Below are 23,942 nucleotides of genomic sequence, written 5' to 3'. Positions count from 1 at the left end.
TTATCGGACTCAACGAGATAGGGCATGCACACCAGAAGAGATTAGGGATGCCGCGCTGGCTTGACTTTAGGGATGATTTTATTGCTGAAAAGAAAAGCACAATTTATGAGACAGGATCACGGGCCCCTGAGAAGAAACGGGCACCATTTTGAAGATCGCTACACACGTGACAGGTGGCAGACGCATTAGCCCATTGTGTTGTGAGACATAGGTCACAAACCTCTTAAAGGACACAAACATCTGCATCAGGGACACTTCGGACATGAAGGAGCTTGGTTTCGATACAGGGTATTTATCCGGGGAAGGCAAAAACTTCATTATAAATCAGACTGGGTACGGAGCTCCAACGTTACAATGACATTTTCAATGGGTGGTACCGTTTCCTGATACTTTATGATCTACATACTTGCTTGTAATGCAGTTCACCTTTATGTTCCCTTATTTCGAATTGTGATATTTCTTGGACGGAATTTGGGTATACCAGATTGGAATGCCTTGATCGAATCGTTTGGGATCTGTCTATTCCAGGAGACCTGGTCTCTGGAACCTCAACAAAAGATGGGTTATACCACCTATTCTGTCCCTGCCATACGCCCTAAGGGAGGGAAAGGCCGTCCTTCGGGAGGGCTGACAATTTGGGTGAATATTTCCTTGCGTTACTCTATCAAATCTATTACCACTAAGTCTCCTGATCTCCAAAGGCTAATAGTTAGAGGCCCTTGCGGAGGGAAAGTACTTGAAATTCTTAATATCTATATTAGAGGAGCACGGGGGGGTTCTTCTATGTTATCCTCAACTGGCATTGACGAGGAACTCAGAAATATCAAATCTGATGCCTATATCTTGCTAGCGGGGGATTTTAATTGCACGTATGAACCCCTTGCTGCAGATGATGTGCTGGGCAATAGAGAAGACGACACTAGGAGAGGCATTCCAATATTGCAACTTCCACCTATTAGGAGATGGAATCAAGGTGCTATTGATCTCAATGCACTTTGTATGGAGTATAACCTTAGAGCCACCAATGGCAGATCCAACTCAGACCTAATGGGGGCCCACACGTTCAACAGAGTAGGGCATTCCTCACGGATTGACTACATTCTGCTGAACTACTGTTTGTGGCCCTATTTGTTGGATATGGTGGTCTTGCCGTCTACTGACAGTGACCATAATCCATTGTCACTATCCCTGTGCCCCTTCTGGTTGGGCCACTCCCCTCCTCGAATCCCGCATATGTGGAGAGCTACCCATGAAGTATGCCCCTCAAATTGTGGTAGGCGCCTAAAATGGAATAATTTTGCTGCCAGGGAGTGCAAGATTCAGGAGGTAAAGTTAATAATGTCCAATATTCCCCATCGCCTAGATTCTCCCCCTGCTAGTGCACAGGAGATCTCATTATTGTTCGACCAAATCACGCATGCACTAGGCGATTTATTCTTAGTCCCCAATGTGGGAAAGAGACGTAATTCAAGAGGCGCCACAAAGGGCAACGTCGGGTGGTTTACTCCTGTTTGCCGAGAGGCCAAAAGGGAACTAATCAAGGCGGTTAAATCTAAGGACAGAGCCTTGATTAGTGCTGCGAGGGGTAACCAAAGGAGAATTATAAAGGAGGCTAAAATTGCATGGGAGGACCAGTTTTGGCACGATCTAAAAGCCGCTAGCATAAGGAAGGACTCCAAGGGTTTCTGGGACTTACTAAGAGCAAGGGACAAGCCTGTGGACTCCTTAATTACATGCAATATAACAGAGGATGCATGGTTTGACCACTTTTCCCTGCTTTACTCTGTGGCCCTGAGTGCGGGGACATGTCAGACAGAATGCTTTTCTGTAGAACCCTGTGAACTTACTGAGGAGCATATGTTCACAGTTAAGGAAGTGGTGGGGGCAATTACATGTCTTGTCCCCAATAAAGCGGCAGGCCCGGATGGTTTGCCAGGGGACTTATTACGTATCAACCCAGTAGAGTGGGGGAAACTTATTGCTGCCCTACTGAATGCTAGTTTCAGGGGGGCAACTTTTCCAGGCTCATGGAAGGGTGCCGAAGTTGTTCCCATTTTTAAAAAAGGGAGTCGGGTCGACCCCGCTAATTATCGCCCCATAAGTCTTTTAGACGCCTCACAGAAAGTGGCAGGCAAAGTGATCTTAGGTAGGATACTACAATGGATGGAGGAAAAAAGCATTCTCTCTGATTTCCAGGCTGGTTTTAGATCAGGTATGGGGACGATAGAGCAATCTTTTCGGCTTTTGATGCTCTATTGGAAAGTGGTTGTACTGGGCAAAGGCAGTCTGTATCTCGCTTTTATAGATTTGCGGACTGCCTTTGACCTGGTCCCGCGTAATCAACTTTGGGGTGTGCTGAATGATTTGGGCATTCCCCCGTACCTTCTAAGCCTATTGATAAAGTTGCATGCCGGCAACTTTGCCCAGATCAGGTGGGGTAATCAGGGCCAAAAAACAAATCGAATACCTGTAAATAGAGGAGTACGCCAGGGGTGTGTTCTAGCCCCCACTCTGTTTTCCTTGTATGTAAATGGAGTGGTGGAATTTTTATCGGAAGTTCCATCAGATGCACCATCCCTGGCCGGCAGAAAAATACCTACTCTTCTATTTGCAGATGATACCCTCCTGATCTCCAAGACCCCTGTAGGCCTGCAGAGCCTGTTATCTAGGTTCAAATCCTTTTGCGATGCAAGGGGGCTAGTTATCAATACTGGGAAAACTAAGTATTTAGTTCTCAATCCCCCGAAAAAGACAGTCAAACCACCAATTTTAGATGCTGTTCCTCTAGAGAGGGTTACTGAGTTCGACTATCTTGGCATCCGCCTCTGTGACTCGATGAGTTGGGAATGTCATTTACAAAAGATGTTGTTGACTCATAAAAGGGTCTTGGGTGTCCTTCTCAAGGAACAACGTGCCTCAACCCTAAAACCTATTGTAACAATTCTTGACATCTACAGGGCAAGGGGCGTTAATGCAGTTTTATATGGGGCAGAACTTTGGGGGACATATAAGGCGGACCAGCTAACTCGCTCGGAAAATAAGTTTCTGAAAGATTTAATGGGACTTCCTTATAGTACCCCAACCCTCCCACTGCTTTTGGATATGGAGTTAAGTTCAATTGGTGATCAGGCTCGACTCCGCCCTCTCCTTCTATGGGCAAGAATCTGGAGAGTCCCAGAGTTGTCTTGCTTTGCGGAAGGCCTAACTGATGTGTTGGAGTCACCGGGCTGGTCTAAGATACAATGGTTGAGGGAAGTCAAGCGTCTTCTCCTCAACATGGGCCTTGGTAATGCCTGGGTTAATAGAACTGCCCCCCCTAAACCTGTGCTAAAGAAATTATATTGGAATTGGGTAGCCGATAGCAGATCTGGTAACTCCAATTTGTGCAGGACCTCCCTGAACTTCCTACTAGTAAAAGATATGCCCCTTTGCGAACCCTACTTGGACATCATTATAAAGCGCAGTGATAGAGCATTGTACTTTCAATTCAGGATAGGCCTACTTCCTGTAGGGGAACTTACCTCTAGGTGGAAGTCCTCGGCTCAAACCATCCCTATGTGCCCATTTTGTGAGCATAAGATAGAGTCAATCCCACACTTGTTTTTTGAATGTCCGGCCTATGCTCTCCCCCGCAGTAGGTGGTTAAAACCACTATGCAGAGAACTTGGGACAAGGCATTTTAAGGAGGCCTTACGTGTTCTAAAAAATGATCCCCGCCCACTATTTGCTTGTGGTATAGCTAAGTTCCTGGGTTGGGCCTGGCGCATTAGATCATCTAGGCGTTCCTATCTTGTTTAATTTGTTCTTAAATGATTTTATCTAATTTATTGGGGTTATTTGTAATATGAATTGCTTGTTAATGTACTGGCTCCTTTTATTCTCTTATTGTTCTGTACTAACTGTACTGCTTTTAAAGATATTGTTTATATCGAAATAAAGCCTATGATGATATTGGAGCGCTTTAGGAAGCAAGGTGTTCCCATAAAATTGTCTTTATCGGACTCAACGAGATAGGGCATGCACACCAGAAGAGATTAGGGATGTCGCGCTGGCTTGACTTTAGGGATGATTTTATTGCTGAAAAGAAAAGCACAATTTATGAGACAGGATCACGGGCCCCTGAGAAGAAACGGACACCATTTTGAAGATCGCTACACACGTGACAGGTGGCAGACGCATTAGCCCATTGTGTTGTGAGACATAGGTCACAAACCTCTTAAAGGACACAAACATCTGCATCAGGGACACTTCGGACATGAAGGAGCTTGGTTTCGATACAGGGTATTTATCCGGGGAAGGCAAAAACTTCATTATAAATCAGACTGGGTACGGAGCTCCAACGTTACAATGACATTTTCAATGGGTGGTACCAATTCCTGATACTTTATGATCTACATACTTGCTTGTAATGCAGTTCACCTTTATGTTCCCTTATTTCGAATTGTGATATTACTTATATAATCTCCTTATCTCATTTTTCCCCATCTAATTTTTCCCATGCACCCTATACTTTCCCAACCAATATGTTTCTTTACCTCTTGAAAAGAGGATGTATGTGGCCGCAAGCTCTCTGGAAAGTGATGGTAGCAAATCTGAGAAGAGGTGATTGCCACTGGAACTTCCCCGTGGTAGTAACTTTACAAAGGTGATATAGGTTGCAACCATACCACTGTCCAATTCTCAATGATATCATAGAGTTGGTGTTACAATGTGGGTAGTGCGGAAGGTTCTCTCCACTCTGCATCCAGTAATACCATTTTATTTCTTGCATATGGCTGGGTTCAAACTGGAATGGCATGGGGGGCAAAAAAAACTATGGATTTAAACCCAGATCTCTGTATTGGGGTGTATGTATGAAATTGTTCTGCGTTCTGTCCATTAATTGTTCTTTTTGCATTTTATTTCTTTAAGCACAGTATGTCGGCAGTGCTGCCTACATTTAGTTACAAAATGTATCCCTTGACTCTTGCTAAGCCTCTAGTCATCTTAGTCTGGGTCAACTTTACAATTTCCTGCCAAATTTGTATTCATGTACTTCAGTAGCATAAAAAGCATAATCTATCAGTTCTATTGACACCCCATCCCATGTTTGAGAATTCCACTTTCTCACATGTTCCAGGCACTATTGCTATAGTAAATTGAAAAAATCTTACAAAAAAATCCTATTTAGAAATATTTCATCAGCTAAAAACTATACTTCTCGGGGGTAATGGTAGGCCTAGATAAAATTCACCTAATTTCTGTGGCGAAAATTATGCTAAATGTAAAAAAAAGAGTGCAAAATAATGCATTATTTTGTGAAATGCTATTCCAGCTCTTGGTACTGTTTTTTGTTTTAGCTTGAAATTTGAACTTGTGTCCATTTTGAACAGAGGACGCATTTTGTGCTAAAAGTGCAAAAATGAATGTGATGCTAACAACAGCCACTCACATTTGGCCATGTTGTTACCATGTTACCATAATAGGATTTTTATCCAAACTAAATGTCGATTACAAGACATGGCATAGTGGCATAATCTTGTTAAGTGAAATACTGAAAATTATGTGAGACTGTGCTGGTATAAACAAAATTACAACCAATTACAACCAGACTTAGTTAATGGTCTGTTCAAGCTTGAGACGTTCAGAGGACAAAGGGCCTGATTCCGATGCGGTTAGGAAGACCTCTTAACGGCATTTGCTCAGTCTGAATCGGATCAGGAACGTGTCTTTCCAACTGACCGGGAAAGGTTTCCGACTGACCGAGTACGATGCGAGTTAGGCGTTAGGAATATCCCAATCCGAACCCAATGGCATTTGGAATGACTTGGCCATACAGAGCAGAATCGTACGTCTCTACGGGCCACGTTTAAAAACGACCGATTAAGATGCTGGATTCAGACAGCCTTTTCAAATCGTGCCGTATGACTTGAATTGGCAGTCGGAATCAGACTTTGGGGTCCCTAGCGCCCCCCTCCTGCACCCGGAGCTTTCCCAATCAGGCCCGAGGGAGTACCCATGGGTCCCCCTTACCAGCCATGCACAGTGTGGCAAGGCACCAGGGGGTGCCCACCACAGGATGCCCGATTTTCCCCAGCCACCCCATTCTTCAATGGGAGCCTATGCATTCTGTCGGAACATAGGCTCATATTGAAGTCAATGGGAGTCCAACCATATCTGGAAGCATCCGGATGCATCGTACTCGGTTGGTCGGACTCGCTCGATCTGTGTCGGTCAGAAACCATTTCCAATTCGATTCGGTCGGAATGATTTCCTAACCGCATCGTAATCAGGCACAAAGTGTCCAAGGAATCCTAAGGTAAATTATAGTGCAGGCTTCTGGTAGCTCTCCAGCTGCATCTAAGTAGCTCTCATGTGGTCCAGTTCAGCCGCGGTCCATGCAGGTAACAGCGGTGGGGTGGTGGGGCCGTGTAAGGGGAATTTCGAGGGACGATGTCAAGGAAAAATTAATTAATTATTTATTTAATTTTCCCTCTGCATCGTCACTTGAAATCACCCCTTAACCGGCCCCACAGCCCCACTGCTGTTACCTGCATGGACCACGGCTGGTCCAGCTACCTTTGAGTTGCTTTCCTAAGTGCAGCCCAGCCTACTAATTTAGAAGCTTTGTTTGGTTGAATTAATATGGGTATACCAAAATGGAGTTTTATTTTAGATGAAAATGTGTGTATTTTCAGACCTCACCAGCACGTTTGGAGAAAATGTCTGCATTTCCAAAACATATTCAAGGCCGATATTTGAGTGATGAAACAAGTGGCATTGAGGAGATTTGTTACTAATATTATTACCTTGGTGTCAAGGCATTGTAGCTGTGGCTTTTGAGTATTATCCATGTTGAGGCATTTCAAGTTAACAAAACCTTTTTAGGTCCAGGACCGGCCGGTCTGCCGAAGGCAGAACCGGAAGTCGGAGATTGAATGTTTCTGAGAGTGGCTCTTTAGCCCGCCTCTCTTTTTGCCTCTCCTCCATTGGCTGGCTTCCTAAACAGAGGACAGCCATTGGAGGAGAGAGCCGTCCCTCCAAATAGGCTCCGTCTTTTTCAGATTCGGGGGCGTGTTCCGTGCTGTTCTTTCCACTTTTTAGCCACGCCCTTTTTCGAACAGCAGGAACACGCCCCCGAATCCGAAAAAATTTCGAAGCTTCCATCTGCCATTTTTTTGCTGTCGTCTGCCCGTGAGGATCCATCCGTCCGGCGCCGTGTTGTTGTGCTGGTGTCTGTCTCTGAGTGTATCTGACTGTACAAGCTTGACTTTCTGTTAGTCTCCGTGTACGTGCGCACGTGCCTCTGTGCACGTCCGTCTTTCCGCCAGTGCTTCGGTGTGAGAACGTTTGCCTGCCTATATGAATATATACCTATATGAATTTTTATTTTGAGGTCCAGCTTTCGAAAAAACTAGGCCTGTGATCTCAATGGTTGCCAAGGGAACCGAGTATGGTTGAGAGTGCGCTCCGCTGCTCCCCCCTTATTCCTTACAGATGGGAAGAGGGAGGTAGGGGTGAGTGTGCACAGAATCCTGGGAACTTTCATTCTTGCCTGTTCATTCTTTTCTTGCAGTGTTGCCAGATGTTGTCGCTTCGCAGACTGTGCACGTTTTAGGAGCTGGGTGGAGTGGGAGGGAGGGAGCCCCGCAGGGCCGAGCCTCCGTCCCCACTGCCACTGCAGCTGCTGTTATGAGTCGGTCCAGGGTCTTGGCTCGCAGACGCCTCTTCCCCTCACAAAAGGAAGGAAACTAATGAGTTGTGCGCCGAGCATTGAGCGCCGAAGAATGGAGAGGCCTGGGGGCACGTTTCCGTACAGCTAAAGTTACAGAAAGCTGTTCTGCGGAGCAGCGAGTCCAGGCCCGGGACACTCACATACTTGGGTCTGTACTTGCAAGCCATGGGGTGTCTCTACTCCGTGCCTCCAGAGGAGCCGGCGGCGGGCAGGTCAGTCGAAAGTTTACACTCAAGTAAAGTGCTGGGACCCGTAGGCGCACTTTGGGAGTTCTCGGCTGCTCCGCACTCGAGTTCTCAGCGGCGTGGGAGGGGGTGAAACTTCTCGTCTCATTTACTTGCCAGCCACGCACCGTCTTAGCTTAGCCTTGGCTCTTATCCGCTGTTCCTAACTCTAGGCCCAGAGGGAGGGTGACTGAGCTGCATTCTTTGGGTTTTTAATGTTCCTTCTCCAAGTCTTAAATGTTGCAGTGTGTTCTTTCTATACGACTTCTTGGTGCAAGGGGCGGCTTGCTTTTTCCTCTGTATGTGTGTCCGATCGGACTGCCAGAGTGCTGTTTGGGTTATTACCGGTTAAATCACTGTTTTCAAATGTGAGGCAGAGGCAGCAACCCCTTGTTGAGCTGCACTTTTCTCGGATCCTGTTCTCCCAGTAGCAGCATCTCTGAAGGACTCCTGTGGAAACTGATGCTTCTTTTTCAGCGTGCCTGCCACATGTCCGCAAATGAAGATTTCTCTGTGCAATGGACGCTGGGTGCTATTTTTGGCCTTTAGTGCCTTAAGGCAATTACCTTAATTCTTCCCAGGTAACCTCTAGGATCGATTAGACATCACGACCGGCCCGACCCAATGGCACACTTGACAGTCACACTCACACAGTCTACTTACAGGGCACACTGCCGCCAGCATGCGCTTATCCCAGCTTCAGTCTGGCCTACCACACGGTACACCACTCCATAAGCCTGACAACTACGATGGGCATATGTGATGGTTGCATTGCCCAATCTAGCAGTAAGGCAACTCCTGTGGCACACTTGCTTAAAGAGTCTGTCGGGCAGACCCTATACCAGGGTCAATCACAGCAGTGCCTTCCACAATCGACTTCTCCTGCAGGGTTGATATATCCTTCCCTTGCTCACAGGCAGGATATCATGTCACCCAGGCAGGACAGTCCAGTAATTCATCCTTCAGATTGGACTCCAAGTGATATTTCCTCCCCTCTGGAGGGTTGGCTGTCAGTGCAACGCTTCACTTCTTAGTAGACCCTGAGTACTTTGCAGAGTACCCCATCTCTGTAGAGGAAACCACAGCAATGAACAACAATGAGTTGTGCTCCCATCTTTTTTCTGATTTCGCAGATGGGGATGTGTATTCTAGGTCTGATTCCTTGGAAGCAGTTTGGGTCTGTTCCCCCTTCATGTGTCTCCTTCGAGACCTGACCTTTGTCTGCAATGATGCGCTGCCCAGGAGGACTGTCTCCACTCTGGGGCACCTTCACTCTGCGCCTCTCTGCTCTACAACATTCTACGACACTCCAGGCCACTCTGACTCCTCCAGGCCAATCTGACTCCTCCAGGCCACTCTGACTCCTCCAGGCCACTCTGTCTCCTCCAGGCCACTCTGACTCCTCCAGGTCACCCCTCTGACTCCTCCAGGCCACTCGGACTCCTCCAGACCCCTCTGTACCCCCAGGCCACTCTACTTTATTCCAGTATTTGACACTCCACTCCTCATCTTTCCACATCTTTCCACTCCATTCTACAGCTCTGCACTCTATGGCTTTCCACTCCACTCTGACTATTAACTCCACTCTGTGATACTTTACCACGCTCTACGCCCCTCCACTCTATGCTATTTTATGCCACTTCACTCTTTTGCAATGTCATAAGGCTTATACTTTTCCAAGTAAAACTGAGCGTTTGTCGGTCAACATAAACTTCACGAGACTTAGTCTTCGCACACCCTCAGGATATGCTAGCCCACAGTGCACCATCTGTACCTTAAACCTGATCAGGTAACAAACGGATAGTTCATGCTCAGATGATGACAATCCTGACTCCCTAAGGAATCGTGGTAACAGATCTAGAACCTTTTCGTTTGGCTACTTATGCATACCCAAAGAAATGCAGTTTGCAGTTTCAATATTCATTGAAGCATTGTGATTCTTGACTTATGTTTCTGAGAGTGGCTCTTTAGCCCGCCTCTCTTTTTGGCTCTCCTCCATTGGCTGGCTTCCTAAATGGAGACCAGCCATTGGAGGAGAGAGCCGTCCCTCCAAATAGGCTCGGTCTTTTTCAAATTCGGGGGCGTGTTCCGTGCTGTTCTTTCCACTTTTTAGCCACGCCCTTTTTCGAACAGCAGGAACACGCCCCCGTATCCGAAAAAATTTCGAAGCTTCCATCCGCCATTTTTTTGCTGTCGTCTGCCCGTGAGGATCCATCTGTCCGGCGCCGTGTTGTTGTGCTGGTGTCTGTCTCTGAGTGTATCTGACTGTACAAGCTTGACTTTCTGTTCGTCTCCGTGTACGTGCACACGTGCCTCTGTGCACGTCCGTCTTTCCGCCAGTGCTTCGGTGTGAGAAAGTTTGCCTGCCCCTGTGTTTTTTTTGTCACTGGAGTCCTTGTTTGGCTTATCTTTATCACAGAGGGGCACGAACCATATGTTAAGCAGCAAGCCCCCACCACAAAAGGAGCCCCCTCGCCTGAACGTCGAGCCCACGCCCCCATCTGCTCGAGACAAAAAGCACAGCGGGACGAGATTCAGCAACAGCGGGCCCTGTCGGGGCGGTGCCGCCTCAGCCGTTAGCACCGGATACTATAGGAAGGTGACAAGCAGGGGATGAAATGATTGAGCCTACCTCGCCGTTAACCGGGCTAACAAGGCCACCGGTGCAGCATTCTTTCGGGGGGTTTTGTCTCTACGAAACCAGAGTAGCCACAGTTGTGTTGGCTAAATATTTCGGGCCAGGAATCACTAACGTGGAGCGCGAGCGTCACCTGCTGGCCACAAGTCGAGCATGGCACTGAGCTGGAAGCTGAGCAGGAATGTTGCATTTCGCCTTTTTTAGGGTCGCCGCAACAAAGATAGCTTTCTCCACCGCCAGCCGCGGGCATAGTTCGAACAAGGCATTCAGCACCCGGGCGAGATTGAGGGGCGAGACGTGCGAAGAGGGCGTTGTTAGCCAATCGCCCAGGGAGGAGTACACACACTCTAATGCAGGCTTTTCCAACGAGTAAGCTATGTGAGCCACTGGTAGTTCTCCAGCTACCTGTAAGTAGCTCGCCTGTGTGCAGCCCAGCCTACTACATTTGAAGCTTTTTAGGTCGAGGGACCATCCGGTCTGCATCCCTCTCCCTCACTACCTCACTCTTTCACTACCTCACTCTCTCACTACCTCACTCTCTATCTACCTCACTCTCTATCTCACTACCTCACTCTCTATCTACCTCACTCTCTCTCACTACCTCACTCTCTATTTCAATACCTCACTCTCTCTCTCTATCTCACTACCTCAATCTCTCTGCTAATGCAATAGGTATCACATATGCAAAAAAAAAGCTAATGCCAATAGAAATGACAATGCCATTTATTTAGGGATACAAAAATAATAAAAACATAATGAGCAATACCAATAGCTCTACCTATAATATTGCCGAGACCATTGCATTGTAAATGCTTGTTTACACTGCTGCTTGAAAACCTGCTTGATGCACTGAGGTGCTTACTGCTGGTAATCTTGCATATGGTGGCCGTTAATGTAATTTTGTCTGACGTGGTCTACACTAATAGAAGCTCTGGATGATTTTTATTGAACTTAGATAACTCTTATTACAAAAAAGTTTGGAGACCACTGGTATAATGCCTGTGTGCATCCTAAGGACTGTTGGAAGAAATCCACACCACATTTCAGGAACCACTGTCAGTGAAAAACTCTTCTAAGTACAACAAAAAAACTTCTTTGTGGCCATGATTTTATGGTGAGTTGGGTACCACTGGACACTAAAAGTGAACTGTGCCTTACATTTTAACATTGAAGTTGGTTCGTAATTGTTAGAAATGGGTGTCTCTAGTTGGCAATGGTTTGCACCTTTGTCCAAATAGGGACCCTTCCTTCTAGTCAGGATAAGGGGCATACACTACTGAAATAACCCCTGCTCACGCCTTTGGTAGCTTGGCACAAGCAGTCAGGCTTATCTCAGAGGCAGTGTGTAAAGCATTGGTACATAACCAAGTAATACAGTGAGCACACTACAAAAGGACACCACACCAGTTTTAGAGAAATAACCAATATTTAACTGTGCAGACATGACCAAAACCATAAAAGACCAACCTACAGTAATCAGAAATGTGCACTTTGCAAGAATAACTCTAAAATGCACTTCATTGAAGCCCGTAGCTCCGTCCGGGGCTACCACGGTGCTGAAAACAACAGAATACAACAGTTCCGGCCGACCGCGTCTGTGCAGGCTGGCGTTAGTGTCAGCAGACTCTTAAACAGTACCTTTGGTTCCGGCCGACCACTTCGGTGCGGGCTGTTCGTGGCAACCGTTGCAGTTGTGGTGTGAAGCGTAGCGGTGCGGCACGCGGTGCCCTCAAGTCGCGGTGCAAGCAGCGGCTCAGTGGTGGTGGCGGTCGTTGTTGTCGGCGAAACCAGGGTTGCGATGCAAAGTGCGGCAGTGCCTTCTGCGGTGCCTTCAGGACCCGGAGCTAGCAGCGGTGTTGTTGATGGTGTTGGCTGCTTTGCCCCTCTGTGGCAACTGGAACCCATGGTTCCAGAGGTTGTACCCAGAGGTAAGTGAAGTCTTTGGTGTCCCAGAGACTTTGTGAACAGGAGGCAAACTATATTTCAAGCCCTTGGAGATACTCAGCAACAAGTGAAGAACGTTCAGTCCTGTCCTTTCACTGCCTAGGGCAGAAGCAGCAACTGCAGGCCAACCCAGAAAATCTACTCAGTACAAATGAGGGAGAAGGGGCTCATATAGGACCAGCATACAGGCCCCAATAAATACAATGTAGCACCAAAAGAGTATGCAGTTCCTGTAGGGTGGGGAAAGAAGAGAAGGAGGCTAGGTTGAGGCAGAGTGAGGGGTAGGTTCCCGGCACCCGTTTTCCAGGAAAACTCATGACGTTAACTTTTGTAACGATCTTGAACCTGAATTGGGTTGGTCCCATGATTTGTATTATTAAGGTACATCATTGAAAGGTCATCAGAGTGATTGGTTCATTTTCCATAACCAACCACCCTCCTTCTCTTCTTTCTCCACCCTACAGGAACTGCATACTCCTTCGGTGCTACAACCTAGCAAAGCAACAACACAGCAAGGGGGCAGTACTCCTCCTGGCAGTTATTCCAGCTCTTCTTCTTGGCAAGTTCCTTGATCCAGCGAGTTCCCTGAAGTCTTATATCTCTCTGAGACTTCTAACAGGAGGCAAGCTTTACTTCAAGTCCTTGGAGAAAACGCTAACAACAGGATGATAAAAGTACAATCCAGTCCTTTCTCTGCCCAAGACAGAAGCAGCAAGCCAACACAGCAGAGCACGCAGCAAAGTGGCAGTTCCTCCTGACAGCTTTTTCAGCTCTTCTTCCTGGCAGGCTCCTTAGTTCAGCAGTAATCTAAAGTTCTGGCGTCTGGTTCCCAATATTTATACTCAGTTTCTCTTTTTTGTTTTGGGCAGAGTGTGTCTATGCTCAGCCCAAATCAGTTTAGGACAGCATTGTGCAAGGGAGACAGGGCCTATTCAGGTTCAAGGGGAATCTCCTCCCACCACTCTAAATGCAAACCAGGCCTATTCAGGTGCTAGTGAAGTCCCTCCCACCACTCTGAATTCAGCCCATCCCTTACTCATCCTGGAAAGGGAGGACACACCTCAACCCCCCCAGAGGCTGTCTAAAGTGAATGTGCATCCCCAGCCCCTGTCACACCAAAGCCAGACAGTCAATCCACAACCCAACAGAGGCACACAGAATGGCTAGGTAAGAAAATACCCACTTTCTACAAGTGGTATTTTCAAACACACAACATAAAAATCATCTTTACTAAAAGATGCATGTTTACATTTTGAGTTCAGGCATACTAAGCTACATACTAAGCTACATTTGTCCCAGTGGGAAGTTATACTTGTAAGATGCTACAAAGTATTCCCCATTCTATCCTTTGGGACAGATAGCCTTTCTATAGTGAAAAACGAAATGCACTGTAATTCACTATCAGGACATGTCACTGATGGAAGTACCCGATTAGGGCCACCTGGGTCACTCACGACCACCTCTCAGCCTTCCATACAAACGAAGAGTCGGTCAGACAGTAGAGAATACAAACCAAAGTTATTTTATTAGTATTCGCTCGAGCAGGGTCCAGTCTGACCAGCCTCCTTAGAAAGCTGCCGAGGAACTGAACCCAGTCCACAAGGTTAAGTTAGATATACATTTCCAACACCCCTAAGACATGCCCAGACTGGAATTTTCCAGCCTGGGCACAGATGAACAAAGAAGGTACACTCTATCATAGCTTCAAGGTTACTCAGCCTGTGCCCGTCTCTCTGACAGTGGGAGCCGGGCTACATACAAAGAAAGGCATGCAAACACAGAACGAGCTATTCATTAGTACAAAAAAGTTCAAACTTGAATAAAAAAAAAGAACAATCAAGGCTGTTTCCTGCTGAACCAGACGGTGTGAGACATAAGCTTAATTTCAATCATGGCACAAAATAGCAGCTGAATACAAAATGGTGCCGTAAATGCTAACTTAACTCACATAATGCTAAAAGAAGTCAGCCAGACACATTTTCAGCCCAACATCACACATCCAGTAGAAGTCCTACCTTTCACATACACTGCACCCTGCCCACAGGGGTACCTTGGGCCTACCTTAGGGGTGACTTACATGTAACAAAAGGGAAGGGTAGGGCCTGGCAAGTGGGTGCAAGTTGACATGACAGTCACAACTGCATGCAGACACTGCAGTGGCAGGTCTAAGAACCCTTTGAAAGGCTGCGTGTGTGGTTGGCACAATCAGTGGTGCAGGCCCACTAGCAGCATTTGATTACAGGCCCTGGCTCTCTCAGTGCACTTTACTAGGGACTTACCAGTAAATCAAATATGCCAACCATGGAAGCCCTAATCCCTAATATCATTTACCAGGAGAGCATATGCACTTTAGCACTGAATAGCAGTGGTAAAATGCCCAGAGACGCAAAACCAACAAAAACAGTGTCACAAACAGGAGGTCAAAAAGTCTGTAGCAAATTGGCCAAAAAAGCCAAGTCTAACAGTAATGGTTGATGAGAGAGAACGTTTTTTACTGTGAGTATTCTACTTATCTGTTTAGGTACATTCTCACAATAAATCAAGTGAAAGTTCATAAATGCGCTAACAATGTTACGGCAGTTGGGAAGTGTGGATTTATCGCTGGAATTTGATCTTTCTCTCACAGATTTTGAATTTCTTGTGGAAATACTGTTATGCAGGTTTTTCTGCATTTTTGGGTATATAGCTATAAATGGAGCCAGGCACAGAGTTTCAGTGCTGTAATGCTTTAGTACCACGTGTCTGTAGTGGTATACCCAAGTTACTCTAAATCTGTGGAAAGTCGGAAATATGTTGAAGCTGGATTACTTAAAAAAAAAAACACTTAAAAAAATCTTACTGTGGAATGTTAAATTAAGGCAGTTACTGGTGCAAGGCATGATCTTGTATTTTGTGATTTGTTTTCGCTGGCTGCAGTATTCGTCAAACAACTGTACTCTCCATCTTCAAGTGTTTCATGGCTCTTCCCCTCGCCTCTATGGCTCTTATTATGAATGGACTGGTAAATGGGCTCGATATATGCCCACCCCGGTGTTACTGATACTGGGTTTACCAGTAACTCCAGATTTGGGGAAAAATGTGCCCAATACAAGGTGACCGTGAAGGTCAAATAAGAAATGAGGAATTACCAGGGGACTCGGTCCCCTGCTAATTCCTCATTTTGAGTCAGACCTTCACCCGAAGATTTTGGCCAAAAAATTAAGAGATCCTCAGTGTTTCTGTAGATCTCACAATTCAGATGGGGCCAGTATCTGCTGTAACCAGCCCCATCATAATTACGAGGCCACTCATAATGATGGCCTAAATGTGATGTTCTGTTGCCAGGAGTCTACTCTGAGTCTAATGCGGAGGTATTCAATCTGTGGAGCGCAACCCCAAGGGGGGTCGGGAGTCCTGGGGAGGGGGGCGTGCATTCCACAGGCTCACTTGTGCCTGGAATCCAAAACATTTGCTTTCGTTTTGGAAAAGGACAACCGTCCCGGGACTGCTAATGTTGATCCTTAAAATGCTTCAGCAGAAGTTTCATTCATTGAGTCTCCTGTGATGTGAAAAGCTTCCGTGCCAGGGTGCCTGCTTGCCTGAAAGAAATGCAAATGTGCGGTATTAGTTAGGTACTTCGTTGATGGAATCACTCCAAGCTTCGTGATGTCAAAGGTTTGGGTTTTTGAGTGGTAGTGCAGAGTTAACAACTGGGCTTTGAAGTGCAAGCTTTTAATTGTAATTGTATTTACACAGCCCTTAGTGCCCCTAAGGAGGTGTTGAATGGACAGTTATGTAAAAAAAAAATGCATTACATATGCTCTTGTATTACTAAAATCTACATTTTGGAAGCACTATTTTACCGTAAAACTATTTGCACATTTTGTAGCAGTCTATCTTATACTGTGTGCAAGTATAAAATATTGACTTACATATTCACTGTGCTTTCTGTCAAAGGCTGTGACCTCGTAGCACTTAAAATTACCAAGTCACTATTCTCCACTGCACCAACCAAGGTGTAATTCTGTGGCTCTCAGGTTACACACAGACCTTTGCAGTGCATTAGCTAATAGAGGTTTCATAATGTACTACAGTGCATTTCCCATTGAGTAACAACTTTTCCTATTTATTTTTCATTTAAGGTGCCCATTATTTTATATGTAGCTACCTGATTGTGAGAGACCTAAAAAATGTACAGAATATTTTGGGGCTTATTTATGAGAGGCTTGCGCTGCCAGAGCATCACTTTTTTTGATGCTCCAGTGGAGCAAGCGGCTCAACCATACCTACCAGGTGGCACAAAGTCACCCAGTATGGCTTTGCATTTGCCTCATAGATATGGTGTAAGACAAAGCAGAGCGGGTCACTGTGTTGGCTTACTCTGCATTAAGGAGGCGTTCCGTGGGCGTTGCATGTGTGTTCCCACGCAACACCCATGGATTTTGATGCTGTCCCAGATTTCCAAAATCACTTAAACCTGGGGCAGCGCCAAAATCTTACACCTCCCCAGCTCATTCTCTGCATTTTTACTAGTTTTTCATTTGAAAGATCATTATTGAAATATAAATTGATGTTACGAATTTATTATTAAAATATAGTGACAACAAAGTCAGCAGTAAAACTTATTAGTGGCTGTACTCTGTAACTAAATAATTGTTTTTATATGTATGGGGACAAGTTTTCTCCATACGAGAGAACACTGGATGAGTGGCACAGTGTTGTACATTGAGCACGCCTATTTATAGATTGTTGAAATTCTGACTTCTTTGGTAAATATTACAGAGGTGCTGGCTGTTGCTTTACCACTGCCATTCATACTGGAACTGTTACCTATGTTGGTGCTAGGCAGCAATTTGTGCACCAACACAAGGGGAAAGGACAGGAATACACTGTATTTCATAAATAATGTGTATTCCTGCCTTTTCACATTGGCATAGGGCAGTGCAGCAGGAAGACTTGTGATGCTGCCCTACGCCAATTCCTCATAAATGAGGCTCTTTGTTTTTAGCTACAACTTTGACAATGCCCCCACGCTCACTGACCTTTGGATTTCAAAACATTGTTTTATATTATTTCCCCACCATAAAAATGATTGCTTTGGGAATAGGGGGTGTTTATGGCTGCCGATAGTTGTCGATGATGAGGAGTGCCAGGTTCTAGAAATTTTTGTCAGGAGGGGGTCCTTACACCTAAAAAATATTGACAAGAGGGTTTTGGCATCAAAAAATTTGAAGACCTCTGGTCTAATGCAATGCTTTGGTACTGAGTGTTTGAATTTTTTACAGGTGATATTTCGTTACGCCCTGGCAATCTTCAAGTATAATGAGGAGGAGATTTTGAGAAAACACGAGACAACTGAGATATACCAATATCTGTCATCGTTCACCCAAACTATTTGTGACGGCAGGTGAGGTGAAAGGTCATTTGCTGATACACCTAAAGGTTCTGTAGTTATCTGTTTGGAACGCTTTTGGATTTACTGGTGCACTGTTGTTATTGCTATAATTTTTAAGACTTATGTGCCAAAACAAGCATACTGTTGCGCCTAAAATCTTTATAATGAAGCTGTGTGTACATTTATTTGTCACATTATTGTTGTAGACTTGTTCGGGTAAACAATTTAATTAATTTGTTAGCCAACAAATAACCATGTATTCATTCAGAAAAAGTAGCGGGAAACCTGAAAGGCACAAATGGCAGTACATAGAATAAAAAGTTTGGATAGCATCAGACTAAAATGAAAAATATATATTTTATTAAAGACCCAAAATACTACCGAGAGCTGTGCACGATGTGATTGGATTTTCTTGTTACTGAATAGCTTACCCAGACAATCTACCACTTTTTGAAGGTCTAAAATGAAATCTCTATCTTTGATGTATATTCACCATTGAAGACCGTGGTCCTCCGTCACCCGGACCACAGGAAGCATATAGACTTTTAAAAGAAGGGGTGCAAAGCCAAGCATTGGGGATACCTTGTAACCACTTCCAGGCAGTAAACAGCTAACATGTTCTAAGGACCGGCCCATAATTCTCATTTCCTAGTGTTACTGGCATAACCCACTTTTTAAGAACCTCATTGAGCTAAACGAATAATATTGAGTTGAAGTGCATTTATTCTGGAGTCTATATTTTTGTATAGATATTGAATCTCATCTTTACAAGATAGATTAGACGGTACTATGTCCTGTTAAGGGTCTGAGACACAAATCTATTTTACAGTTGCAAACCCTGCGATTCGCATATTACAGGACGGAAAAATGCTCTATTACAGTGTCCATTTTGTGATTAGGAAATCCTTCCCAAATCGTAAACTTTTTTTTTTTGTAACTCATTTTGAATTTCATACTAGGTGGTCATGAAAGGGTCGTCCCCACCTACTTGTGATTTGCAGTGTCATATATAATGGTTTGTGATGCATTTGCACCCACAAATTATTGAAGGGTTATTGACACCTCAGAGGAGGTGTTAACTGATTCAGAAAGGGATGTTGTCCCTGTTGTACAGATCCCCCATTAGGAATTGTGTCTGGCACAATTAATTAAAAAGGCACAATTAATTAAAAAGGTTTCCTCGTTGAGATTGCAAACTTGGGGATGGTGGTCTGCTGCTCCTTGCAGACCACCATCCTTCATTCATATCCTGTCAGTGGGTTTGCAAATCGAGACACGTCTAAATAATGTTCATTGTGCAGCTTGTTCTGTGACCCCATACGACTCAATTTTGTGACACATCCTGTTAGTACATAGGTTGAATCACAAAATGAAAGGCAGGATGCAAAAAGTTGGTGGGCAATCTGCAGCCATTATTTGCAACCTGTTGCTTCGTACATCACTCCCCAAGTTAAATATTGGCACTGTCATCAGCTACTCTTGCGTATATAACCTCTGAAATGGTGAATATCTGGAATGTTTCTAAAGGCATAGAGGATAGTATGGTTAAGCAATGAGCATATATTGAGCGTACAAACCATCTGGCCCAGGAGATTTGTGTTTTTTGGTGGTGTGTACTTGATTAGATAACTTCCTCTGTACAGAAGGGCAGTTACAATCTGAAGAAGTAGTCTCAGGTAAATTAAAACTGTTGAAGTGTTTGTCAGTAATATCTGTAATTTCTCATAAAAGGATGATAACTAAGACACAGGATCCTACACACTAATAGCAAACACTCCATTCTCCTGTGTCTGAGAAGAGATGGATGGGCTCATCTTCTTAGCTTTAAGATAATTTTCTAACATTTTGCCAGCTCTGTTGGTACTCTACATTATTTTTGTGTCAGAATTGTTCATCTATATGGTGGCTCTTCTGTAAAGAAATTTACTGAGATTTTAGCAATGAGCTTTGCAAGTTAAGATACTATGAACTCAACCTTAAGCTTTTTAATCTACTTTCTCAGAATGAAAACATGCTGATTGCAAAGTTTATTTTTAAGGCATTTAGATGTATTATTGTGTTATATGCAGCCTCGACACAGTCAGCTTTCACTGTTTGTTGTAGACAGCATTGTAACCAAAACTTGCGCTTATACTTGGAGAGGGCTTGGAGTATGCCGCTTGCTCTTGATTGGTTGGATTTCATGTTCATTCCAATTCTGTGCTCCTCACTCAATGGCTTTCCTCCTTCTTTGTATGTTTATTCTGCCCCAGTAGTGTTTTTGGTGTCCCATGGTTTTGATGGGATTGCCAGGAGGCTCCTTATAATTTTGCATGTTTCTAAGCTATTTGCCTTTTGGCACTTGATGGGACTGTGTTGGCCCAGTCATTTTCTTTCTGCCTTGGGCTTGTTTCTGGCCCGCTTTCTCTCTCTCCACACATCTTGCTCCCAAGCTCTCTTTTTCTCATCCATACTAATGATTCCTTCCTAGTTGCACAACGTTACTTTTCCATTCCTTCCTCATTTCCCCACAAAATGCTTACATACCACCACCGCTGGTACTGGATTTGTTACTACTTGCACAACTACAGTGCACGATTTGGCAAAGCCAATAGTATTAGGCCAACTTTTAAATCTATTTGCTTGGTCTTCATTATTATAGTTCTGTAATTCTGATATGGCTGTCATGTTGTGTGAAGAATCAATGTGAGTTCCACCTTGAAATGCTGCTCCTCTGGTAAACAATACAAACACAATAGAATTCCAAGATGACTGTGACTTTAATCTATAAGCCACTTGATGACCATCTTGGAAAGGTATAACATAAATAATACCGATCAAATAGTATTTCAAAATTGCCTCCCAATACTAATGGCATTGCAAATGCGTGTGCTGCAATTGTACAAACATTTGCAAGGCCTACACTGGTATCAACATTGGTAACGTTGGGATTCAGTCCTGAGGGATCCTTGATACCCCCTCTATTAGTCAACATCTGCCTAACGCTCCTCACCAAATCTGATTAAATTATACAACTTCAGCTGTTACGACTATGCAGGTGACGCCCAAATTGTTTTAAATTGCCTGGAAGAGCTCTACAATTCACAACTCAGTGACGGCATTCATGCCTTAAACACATAAATTAAGAATAACCATCTAAAGCTCAGTACAGCAGAGACAGAGATTATGACCTGTGAAAGATTGGAATGGAATGGAAAAAGTACCAGCCAACCACCATACGGCTTAAGGAACTTCAAGCCCCTCCAAGAACATCAAAGGCTATGGTTGGTGTGCAGTTGACTGCCTGCAAGGTTTGGATGCAGGGCTTTTCCACAGGCCAGGCCCTGCAGCCAACCCCACACCAGGCATGGCCAAAGGCCATGTGCAGCATGCGGTTGCCTGTCCATGATGGGTGTGACTCAGGGCCTGCAACGGGTAGGCGTTCTGATGATAAAAAACGATTACTTTCCATTAAAAAAAAACTAGAAATGATTAAGTTACAGTTAGATATGGTAGTAATATCTTACTCGGTGTTTAAAGAAATAAACTTAGGAATTCACTGAAAAAAACAAAGGTTAATGGGAAGTTATAGTTAGATGAAAACTTCAGTTAAAACTTACAATTTTAAACTAACAAAACCACTGAAGTTCACCAGTTATAGTTATCTCGATTAACTATCCCATGCCCTAAAGTAACTATAACCCTTGCCATTCACTGCTAATTACCTCTCATATTATATAATTCATGACATGTTGGATGACATCATTGATAACATGACTGTAACATCTGAAATAATATCATAAATGACAAGAATGTGCTTGGCAAGGGTGCAAGTTATAGTTACTTTAGGCCTGAGTTATAATCACTTGAGATAAGTGGAATTGGTGAATTTCAGTGCGTTTGTTAGTTTAAAACAGTATGTTTTAACTGACATTCTCACCTAACTATAACTTTAACCTTTGCTTTTTTCAGTATATATATATATATGTCCACAGGTCCCATGGCACAGTGGAAGGAAATGCGCACTCCAAAGGTATTTGTCTTATATGTTTATTAAATATGGAAATGCCAAGGCATTTCGGCGAGCAAGTCACCTTGGATCATTGTTTTTTAACTGACGCCTTTGTGTACTTCTCTCCCTGCACTTCATGTTGCTCTCTGTCACCGGAGTACGTCTCACTGCTTCAACCCATTGCCTCCCTGTACCTTCGTGCTGCTTCCTCTCACCCATGCCCTCCCCTGTATTTCTTTCAGGTCTCGTTTTGCTTTGGTTTCCCCCACCCCTCTCCATGTTGCTTCAGCATTCGCCTACCCTTACCAGTGTAGCGTCAACCCTCCCATTGTACTTCTGTTCCAACACCTGCTTAAAAAAATCACTTTGAATGTTTTATTTTATTTTTAGTTACAAATCCAACTTTTAAACTTTAGCCACAATGTACAGCATTGGGGATGCTGTGCAACATTGCTAAAAGCCATTGGCAAAGCAAACAGGTCTCAAAGGCGAGAACTGATGGCCTTGCCAATGCTTGTTTCTGTAGCAGATGCATAGAAAGATGTACTTCTGTAACCTACAATCAATGTGCTCTCGAATACCATCTATTTTTTATAAAACTAAACTAACATATCAGCCTCTCTCATAGACATTTGTTTTCTTCATAGGAAATTGACGAACATAGCATTTAATGAAATGAATCCCTTCCGAATGAAGCAGCTAAGAAATCGGCGAGCAGCCCACATGGAAAAACTGAAGGCGGAGTTGAGTGAGCTGGAAAGGATCAAGGAGGAATATGTGAAAGAAAAAGTGGAACATGCACAGAAGCATCTGGATGTAGGCGTCAGTGAAGATGAGGAAGAAACATAAATGGAACACAGCACCCAGTTTCTCAGCATATTGAATTTAAATCACAGACATTTTTATAAAGATTTCAGAGCATTTTATATATAGTATTATATATGATATGTATATTTCACCTAAACTTCTATAAAGTAATTTATGTACAGAAGAGTAAAATTGGAAAGCTAAAGGTGTCACCTTGGCATTTCACTGAACTATTTTCAGCGCACTCCTTCCCGAGCACTAAATAAAAAGAGTCATGAACAACTTTTTCACCTTTTTTTTGTACATCGATTACAGACCAACTTGGTCCTTGCTGTTTCATGCTTTTTAGTTGTTTTGATTTTTTCAAAAAACTGTATTTCTTAGTTGCAGAAAAAGTTTTTTCTTTTCTTCTAAACAGGGTACTACACAGAGGGCCTTATTTATCAAGGTGGTTGCGTTACGTTTGCACCATGCAACGCGGCTCATGGGCAATGCAACCCCAAAATGCGATTTATCAAGCCACGCAAGTCCTCTGTGCTTGGCCCTGAGTTGCTTCATAAATCAGGAGTAATGCAATGCAGTGCAAAATACGGCATTACATTACTCTGCCCCAGGGAGACGTTCCTTGAGTATTGCAAGCTCCCATGGAGTTTGACGCATTCCCAGATTTAACATAATTGGTAGACCCGGGAATGCGCAACAATGCTACACCTTCACAGGGGAGTTAGAACGTGTAGAAATATCTTTATTTCTTCTTGTTACTTTCTCTATGTGTGCTGCAATCTGCAGCACAGACAGCTAGAGAAATATGCCTCAGGGGATTGTCTTTGTGCAGGGCCTTTCCTGCGTGCAACGCAGACACACTTGCACCATGGTGCACGGGTGCCTACGTTGGCGCTAAGCTGCCCATTTTGCGCCACCGCTGGGAAAAGTCAGAAATGTGCTGTACTGTGATAAATACAGCACATTCCTCTTCTTTCCCTGTAACGTGCTGCTATCTTTTCCATAAATATGGTCTTGAATATTTACTTCTGATACCACTTGATAGATAATGCAACAGTGTCACAATTGCCATCAGCAGCATCCCAGGAAACCAGAGTGGCAAACTAGATATGCTGCTCTGGGAAATAGCAAGTCAGTGCCTGTATAATTAATTGAAACACACAGATGAAGAGTCCTTCAAAAAAGCACAGCACTTGAAGTGCGAATGTGCCACTGAAAAATGATGCAACAATTGAGAGGCAAAGTGG

General features: G+C 44.3%; 1 protein-coding gene across 1 annotated transcript in view; it reads left to right on the top strand.

Annotated features, from left to right (window-relative positions):
* The window catches only part of TBC1D2 (TBC1 domain family member 2), a 416,182-nt gene extending 393,208 nt beyond the window's left edge, over positions 1–22,974 (top strand). The window contains exons 13-14 of the mRNA XM_085641125.1: positions 17,785–17,906; positions 22,533–22,974. Of these exons, the coding sequence (XP_085497251.1) occupies positions 17,785–17,906; positions 22,533–22,734 (324 nt within the window). The 3' untranslated portion in view covers positions 22,735–22,974. The remainder of the gene's footprint in view (positions 1–17,784; positions 17,907–22,532) is intronic.
* Positions 22,975–23,942: the final 968 nt, after the last annotated feature.

Source organism: Triturus cristatus, chromosome 2_2 (assembly GCF_964204655.1).
Source record: "Triturus cristatus chromosome 2_2, aTriCri1.1, whole genome shotgun sequence".
Classification (NCBI taxonomy): domain Eukaryota; kingdom Metazoa; phylum Chordata; class Amphibia; order Caudata; family Salamandridae; genus Triturus; species Triturus cristatus.
Note: the sequence above shows the minus strand (reverse complement) of the source record. Positions and strands in the feature narration are given on the sequence as shown.